Genomic DNA, 8,433 nt, shown 5'->3' on the forward strand with positions numbered 1-8,433 from the left:
CCTGAGTGCACACCGGGGTCGGGGCAAGTGTGCCTCCCTCTCAGCACCACCCAGGCCCGTGCCCCTCCCCAGCAGCCCACCCCGTTCCATGCCATCCTCGGGGTCCTCCCCCGCTGCCCTTCACACCTTCCCACCTGGGGACCAGGTGCAGGGTCTGCAGCAGTGGTTCTCAACCTTCTGGCCCTTTAAATACAGCTCCTCAGGTTGTGACCCAACCATAACATTATTTTCGTTGCTACTTCATCACTGTCATGTTGCTACTGTGATGAATCGTCATGTAAATATCTGATCTGCAGGATGGTCTTAGGCGACCCCTGTGAAAGGGTCGTTCGACTGCCAAAGGAGGGAAGGGCAGAGGCCCCCAGCTCTGAGGCCTGTGGTGTGGGGGTGCCTGGAGGCTCCTGCCCTGGGGGTGGGGCCTGGCCCGGAAGCCCCCTCCGCCAGGAGCTGCCCCCGCTGAGCCCCGAACTGTGTGCACAGCCTGGGCCTGTGTGTGTGAACTTGGACCCAACCCACCTGCTGGGGCCTCGGTTCCCTCACTAGGACGTGGCCCAGGACCACTCACCCCAGGCCCTGCCAGGACTCCAGCTTCTGCCCCCCGTCCCTCCCCGCCCCAGTGGTCACTGTGCGGCAGGGTCTGGCCACAGCAGCCCGGCAGTGGGAACTGTCCTCTGGGAGGGGCCGGGCGCAGCGGGCACAGGCCGCGTGAGCAGGCGCTACCTGAGGTGAAGAGCTTCGTCCTGGGGTTGTAGAAGGAGGAGAAGCTGGAGTACACCACGGGGACGATGGGCACCTGTGCGCAGGGAGACAAGCATCCTGAGAGGGGCCGATCCCCCCTTCCCCAAGGGCGAGCTCCCGGGGGGCCTGCTTTACCACCTCGCCTGGGGTTGCCCACAGCACCCATGGCTGCCAGGCACGCGCTCTGTCCCGCCTCAGCCCTGTCACACGCTGAACCCCAGGCCATAAACTCATTCTGTACGCCTTCGCCCACGTGTCGCCGCCTCCGGGAAGCCTTCCTAGGTTGGCACATGTCCACCTGATTCAGATCTGTGTCCCCCACTGGGTCCTAAGATTTCCTAGGGGGACAGGGCCCTGACCACCCTCCCCAACTTCCCCCCCATCCCAGGAAGGCGGGGGAGGGGGACAGCACCAGCAGGGGAGGGGGCAGGGCCAGCTGGTGCTCCTAGAAACCACCAGGATCAAGTCCACCGGTGCCTGCAGTGTCGGAAATGGCGGCTGGGCTAATCATTAACCCTGCGGTTGGGGAGCCCTCACCTCTCCCCGGGCACTGGGCACCGGCGGAGGTCTGGGGGGCAGGCTGGGAACCCAGGGAGCCACCATCTAGCAGGCCCCTGAGGGGAGGTGGCGGGCGATGACAGGAAATGATGCCCGTCCCCCTGGCCGAGCCTGTGGCTGCCCCTGTCCCAGCACCACCACCTCCTTTCCACAACCCCTCCCCCATGCCACCAGCTAAGGAAGTGACATCAGCCCCAGGCACCTGGCAGGGTGCCCTCCACCTCCCGGCTCGGGGGCCACAGCCCAGCGGGTGGGAGAGCCTCGCTTAGATGGAGCTGGAATCAGTCTAGGCTCGGCCCCCAGCCTGGGGCTCCGCCACCCACCTGCCAGTGTCTGCACCCCCATGGCATTAGCCGGCGGGAGCGGGGTTGGCAGGAAAGGGGGGCTGGCAGGAAAGGGGGTGGCTTTGCTCAGAGCCAGCACTAGGGGGCGCGAGAGGCCACCCACCACGGGTGGAAGATAGACAAGCAGCCCCCCACACCCTGACCCCAGGGGCAGGGGATAGCCGCCCTGACCCTGATAACGTTTCCCCACGTGAACGCCAGCACAGGGCAGGGGTGGGGCCTCACCCCCTCCCCCGAGACCCAGCCCAATCCAGGGCACCTCTGGGACAAACTGCCCCTCCCAGAAAAGGACCCTCCGCATCAGGGCAGGGCCCGGGGTGGAGGGTGGCAAGGCCCTGCCACCGGCCCAGGAGGAGGGTCCCGGAGCACCAGAGGCTCCCGCCTAACCTGGCAGTCACCGCCAAGCCCAGCTCCGCACCCCCCGAACCCCGCTGCCCCGGGGGGCGTCCCTGCGCACCTGGGCCTGGACCGCCAGGTAGAAGGCGCCTTTCTTAAAGGGCAGCAGGTCGCCGTTGTCGTTCCGCGTGCCCTCGGGGTAAATCCACACTTTGAGCTGCGGGGAGAAAGGAGGCAGCTGTGGGAAGGGGGGGTGGGGTAGGGCGGCCGTGCCCCCCTCCTGTGGAGCCCACGGCTCGGTGGGGACCCCCAACCGCACAGCCCTGCTCCCTGCCTTCCTGCGTGCATTGCAGACAGGCACCGACAATGTGCGTTTTATTTGTTTTTAATATATTTTTATTTATTTCAGAGAGGAAGGGAGAGGGCGAGAGATATAAACATCCATGATGAGAGCCATGGACCGGCTGCCTCCTGCACACCCCCTACTGGGGATGGAGCCCGCCACCCAGGCCTGTGCCCCGCCCAGGAATTGAACCCTGACCTCTTGGTTCACAGGTCGACACTCAACCTGAGCCGCACAGGCCGGGGCTGCCGATGCGGCTTTTACGCCAAGGCAGCTGCCCTGTGGGGCTGCTCTCACACCTGCCCTGTCCCGCCCGCAGCCCGACGCTCCCCCCCGGCAGGCCCAGGCCCCACTCACGTTCTCGCGGATCATGAGCTCGCCCACGTCGGCCATCACGCTCATGGCGGTGCTGGAGCGCTGCCGGTTGATGAAGAAGACGCCCCCCAGGTACATGATCAGGCCCACGGAGCCCGTGAACAGCAGCTCCCGCTTGGCGATCTGCACGCAGCGTGGGGGCAGGACCTCCATGAGGCCTGTCGCGTGGTCACGGGGAGGAGGAGGGGTTCAGACCGGGGGCTGCCACCCCAAGGAGCAGGGAGCGGCCCTGCGCCCAGACCACCCACCGGCTCGCCTCAAGTCTCGCCTGCCCACCAGCTGGTCGGCCACCCAGACGGGTCATTTAGCCATGAGCCAGCCTCCTGCCTGGAAGGGAGGGGTGGACGGAGAGCCCGGCTGTGGGCGAGAGGGGGCCCTGGGTCCCCCAGTTCGAGGCCTGCGTCAGCCCCTCCGGGCCCGCCTCTGCCCCACCTCCTGGGGGACCAGGCCCGCAGCCCCGTGCCTACCCATCATGTCCAGGATGCTCTGGTGATTGGACACGATGACGCAGGGCCGGTCCACCCACAGCCGCTGGCGGCCCTTCACGTCGAAGCGGAGGCCGTACAGGTACTTGAAGGACCGGACGAACCAGCTGATGATGCTGAGGGGAGAGGGAGACGGTGCTGGTGAGCGGAGGTCCGCTGGGAGGGGTACAGGAGACACCGGGGACCCCTCGCTCTCACGGGCCGGCTCCAGGCCCTGCGGCCTTTCCCTCCAGGGAACCGTGGAGGCTGCCCTGCCTCCCACCATCGCGACCAGATAGGAGGGAGCCAGGCCGCTGGGGGCAGATGCCCAGCGAAGGGGGGCCCTGCTTCCCCGTCTGCATCCCAGGGGCCGCCCAGCCCTCGGCCCGCACCCCTGCCCGCTCAGCAAGCGGGGACCCCGCTGGAAGGGGGCTGCAGGGCCTGAGCCCACACCCTCCAGTGGCCGCGACCCGTCGGGGAGGTGACAGGCCCCTCAAAGCCGTGCCGCACCAGGAAGTGAGCGCTGGCACCGAGTGGGGAGCACGTGAGCAGCTAACGCTACTTCTGAACCCACAGAGGCCCAGGAGGCGCCGTGTGGGCAGCGCCCCGGCTCCGCCCCTCGGGCCACGCCAGCCTCGGGGCAGGGCCAGGTCCTCCCCAGAGAAGACCCGGCGGGAAAGTGGCCTCCCCGCGTCACGGCCACGGCCACAGTCACGGTCACGGGGAGAGAGAGCTGTGGAGTCGATGCCACGCCCCACGGAGCCCCACAGAACAGCTGCGGGGACAGCGAGCATGGCTCCTTGTCTGACGTTGCAGATGGGGAAACCGAGGCTCAGGGAAGGCGCAGCCGTAGCCCAGCCGGGCCTTTCTCCTCAGAGCTGTCAGCCTCGGGCGGCTCAGGCGGCACCTGCCACGGGCCCTGGGGGGCCGCCGGCCTGGGCACCTCAGGGCCCTCCGTTCTCTCACGCGCCAAAGGCAGCGTCTCGGGTCTCCGTGGGGCCCAGAGGGGGCGAGGGGAGGACCAACAGGCAATTCACAGAGCAAAGGTACACGCCCGGCCCGCGTGCTCCTGGCTGAGCATCGGCCTGTGAACCAGGAGGCCACCGCTCGATGGTCGGTCAGGGCACAGGCCCGGCTGAGGGCTCCATCCCCGGGGGGTGGAGGGGAAGCGGGAGGCAGCGATCGATCAGTGATTCTCTCTCATCACTGATCTCTCTCTCTCCCTTCCTCTCTAAAATCAATAAAAACATTTTAACAAAACAAACACGTAAATGTCCAACACACGTGGAAAGAGCCCCATCTCGCCGGGAAGAAGTGCCAGTCAAAACAAGAACACCGCTCCCCTCGACGGGCACGGAGGAAAGGCGGCGGCAGGGGCGTGGGGTTGGGAAGTGGCCTCTCTGCCTGCCCCCCAGCCTCTCTGCCCAGCCGGGTGGCACTCCCAGGACCGGAGGCTCAGGGGTGATGGCATCAGGGCAGAGGGAGCTGCAGGGGGGGCTCCAGGCAGCAGCCCGACACTGCCACGGGGACTGCACTCCCACAGCTGAAAGCCCACGGCCGGAAGGAAGGCACACCGAGTGGAAGGCACAGCGCTCTCCACGCCCCCTCCACGTGGGGCCGCTCCTCCCATCCCGTGTCCCCGTTCCCACGGTTCCCTGTGGACACGGTGGGGAGGGATGTGTGGTCACTTCCACAGCAGGCTTTTCCGAGTGCCCACCCTGTGCCCCGGGCCCCGGGCAGAGAAGCCAGGGGGTGGGGACGGCCCCTCGCTGACCTCCGCTGTGGCCGACAGTCACCCCACAGGCCACGCACTCACCATACCCACCCGGCAGATGACAAGGGTGAGGCTCAGCAGTTAAGTGACCTGCCCACGGCCACACAGCCAGGAGCCAGGACGGGCCAGAGCCCACCTCTCCACCAGGGGCTGGGGCAGCGGCTCGGGGACAGCAAGGGGCCCAGCTCCCAACGACAAGACTCCACGGCTCCTCCAAGCCACCCCCCCACCCCAGCAGCAGGTGGGGTGCTCTGCCTCTCTCCTAGCGGGAACCCAGCAATGTCACCTCGACGGCCCCTGCCCAGCCTCCCCCTGCGCCAGCCTCCACCGCCCCGCAGCAGCGCTGGCCTGGGACATGGTCACACAGCCCCGGTCCCTGTCCCACATCCTCCAGCCCCCAAGTCATGACCCTGTGTCCCCAAAGGAGGCCACAGGGTGAAGCCATGGCCGCCTGAAGACCAAGCGCCCAGGAGATGGGTAGGGTGCCCAGCAGTGTTCTAGAAGCATTGCCCCAGGGGTGACTGGGGTGGGCTTCCCGACCAGGCCCTTCCCAACTGCCTGGGGGGCGGCGGCTCCTCCAGGCTCCTTCCTGGGGGTTTGCAGGAGCCGCTGCTGCACCGCAGACCCCGCCATGAACATCACAAGCTCTTCTGGGGCCGTGGGAGCCCCGAGCGGCCCTCGCAGCAGCCTCCTGGGACACGTGCGCTCGGCCAGACAGACGCTTCTCACCCCCGTGAACCTGGGCGGTACACCTGACCTCCCTCAGTGTGCAGAGGGACTGAGCTCGGTGAGGCTGGGGTCCCCGGGACAAGGGGGGTCCTGGGCGGACAATACACGGTGGCTGTGAGGACAAGGCCCCGGGCAGAAAAGAGCCCAAAGTGAAGGGAGCAGATTCCGCCCCCGCGGCCGCCCCCCACCCCTGCCCCCCACTCCGGTGGCCGGGAGGCAGTTCAAGGCCAAGCCAGGCTACCTGTGATCTTTGCCCTCGGCCTTAGCTGTTTAGGCCAAGGTGTGCCCACCCTCGGCCAGCCCCCAGAGCCAGGGCGGCGGTGGCACCCACGTGGGGGCAGCCCCGCCAGGAGGGCAGCAGAGACCCGATCTGCTCCAGGGACGGGAGGCCCCAGCAAAGCCACCTGCCAGAGTTGGGGTGTTTTCCAACAAGTGTCATGTGAGCTGGGGCACCAGGAGACAAGAACCGGGGTGTGTGGGGTGCAGAGGCCCGGGTGCTGAGAGGGGGTGTGCAGAGGGGACTCCGGGAAGCCCTCCAGCCCACGTCGAGGAGCGCCTCGGGGGCTGCTGGGAGCTCTGGGCCTCGGGCCTGGGGAGAGCTGGTCCCAGCAGAGCAAGGGTGGCCATCCTTTCGAGGGGCCGCCCCCCCTCCCCCGGGGCGAGGAGCGCCGGGGGCTGCTGGGAGCTCTGGGCCTCGGGCCTGGGGAGAGCTGGTCCCAGCAGAGCAAGGGTGGCCATCCTTTCGAGGGGCCGCCCCCCCTCCCCCGGGGCCACACAGGCTCCGGCAGCACCGGCTCAGAGGCTGGTCATTCTGAGGTCAAACCCGGAGCAGCATCGACAAGCCCCCAAGCCAGTGGGGCCCACCCCCTCCTTGATGTTTTGCGTGGACACAGCCCACACAGGCCCAGCCCGCACCGCCCCTCTCCTGCAGCTCAGCGCCGGGCCCCGGGTCGTGGCCACAGGGTGGACGCAGAAGAAGCGGTCCAGGCCGCAGGCCCCTGGGGCGGCCGCGGGCCCGGAGAACAGCGGGCAGAGGGGCTGGGAGCCGCCTGGCCTCGGGCCGCCCGCTGGGGCTACTGTGAGAGACAAGGAAGTTACCTCTGGTTAAGCCGCTCCTGGGGTTTCCTGATCCTCAGTGAACCCGACCCCACCACATGGCCTCCCTGGCCTCCACCTTCCTCCCTGTCAAATGGGCGCGATAGGACACCCGTCTCCAGGACGAGGGAAGCGGCTGCGCACAGGCACCCCCAGCCCGAGGGCCCGGGGTCTCAGCCCCAGCCCCGTCACGGCTCCCAGCACCCTCAGAGCTCCAGGCTAAACAGCAGGGGCCCCCAGGTGCCCTCGCAGAGCACACAGTGGGCTCAGGACATGGGCGCTGGGGGGCAGGGAGCACAGCGAGGGCTGGGATTGGAGAAAACGGCACCCGGGGACTCAGAAATGAGAGGGGCGGAGGCTCACCCCCCCACACCTCTACCTCCTCCTCCTGGGCCCGGACCAGCCCCTGGGGCGACCAGCACGTCCTCATTCTCCACATCCCTCTGCAAAGTCAGGCGCACAGTCCCCCGCCTGCCGTGGGGGTCATCACTGTGACCCGCCCGTGGGGTCTGGGGTACAGGCTGTGGGTTCCGGGCCCCAGGCCCCCTTCTCCCTATGGAGGACAGCACCTGCCTTCTGGCCTGGAGGGGCCCCTTGGCCGAGCCTGAGTCTGGGGGCTCCCCCGGGGAGGGAGGGGAGGAGGGCTCCCGCCAGGCACCGTCAGGGCCCCCAGGGTCCCGAGGAGGACACCCCACTGCACAGAACCTCGGGGAGGCTGGGGCCCACGTGGGGCCCGGGGCTGAGGAGCGCCCACCCAGGCGGCCACGGCCAAGGCCGGCCAGAGCCCCAACCACCGCTCAGAAACTTCAGACTTGACCCCTTGACCCGGGGAAGCAGCTCTGAAGTGCAGGCTCCTCTTGACAGAGCCAGTGGGGCCTTTTAACAGACAAGGGAGCCGCTTAGCAAGAGGCCACCTGATAACACTGCGGCCAGGGAGGGGAGAGCAGAGGGGGAGGGTCGCCTCGGGGACCTGTCACTCTCTGGACACCAGCTCTGAGCACAGCTCCCCTGCACCCCAGGGCCCCTCCTGCCTCTGAACCAGACAGGCCAGCGCCCGGGCCTGTCTCCGGGCAGCACCCTGACCCAGCACCCTCTCCTGCTCCTCCAGGCCCAGTCGAGCCCGTCCAGGGTGCAGGCAGCTGGGAGCCTCTCCCTGCAGAGCTGCACGCAGACTGGGGCAGTGCCCTGGAGCGGCGGCCCAGCTCCGGGACCTACTGTTCCTGAAAACAGCCCTCCACCCTGCCCGCCCAGAGGACACTCGCCTGGGAAGAGGGTGGCTGGACGGGTCTCCCTTGGCCTGGCTCCCTAAGACACTGCCTGGGCCATGGGGGCTGCGGCGGGGGGCATAGTCTCCCTGAGCACCCCCACTTGGAGCCCCCTATCGGTCACTGATCCCTGAAGACGGAGCCTGGGACCCACGCAGCGAGGGCTGGTCCGGGCGCACTGGCCTGCCCTGGACAAGGACAGACGCACAGGCCAGGACCCCTCACCCACTGCCCTGTGGCCACTGGGTGGTGGGGGGCGCGGCCAGTGTCCCCACACAAGGTCACAGCCAAGAGGCTATTGCAAAACCCACGCAACGTGAGCCACACACAGCAGCGCCCGCTTCGGGAATGGGGTGAGCTCTGCGCAGGGGCAGCACCGCAGCCAATGAGGTTCACCCCGGGCGCGTTTATT

At 68.0% G+C, this 8,433-nt stretch overlaps 1 protein-coding gene across 1 annotated transcript in view; it reads right to left on the bottom strand.

Moving 5' to 3' along the window:
• The window catches only part of AGPAT2 (1-acylglycerol-3-phosphate O-acyltransferase 2), a 6,421-nt gene extending 2,842 nt beyond the window's left edge, over window positions 1–3,579 (bottom strand). The window contains exons 1-4 of the mRNA XM_015572362.1: window positions 3,162–3,579; window positions 2,677–2,852; window positions 2,098–2,193; window positions 348–793 (exon numbers count right to left, since the gene is read on the bottom strand). Of these exons, the coding sequence (XP_015427848.1) occupies window positions 348–793; window positions 2,098–2,193; window positions 2,677–2,852; window positions 3,162–3,444 (1,001 nt within the window). The 5' untranslated portion in view covers window positions 3,445–3,579. The remainder of the gene's footprint in view (window positions 1–347; window positions 794–2,097; window positions 2,194–2,676; window positions 2,853–3,161) is intronic.
• Between the last annotated feature and the right edge of the window lie 4,854 nt (window positions 3,580–8,433).

This window comes from Myotis davidii, unplaced genomic scaffold, assembly GCF_000327345.1.
Source record: "Myotis davidii unplaced genomic scaffold, ASM32734v1 scaffold609, whole genome shotgun sequence".
In the NCBI taxonomy this organism is placed as follows: domain Eukaryota; kingdom Metazoa; phylum Chordata; class Mammalia; order Chiroptera; family Vespertilionidae; genus Myotis; species Myotis davidii.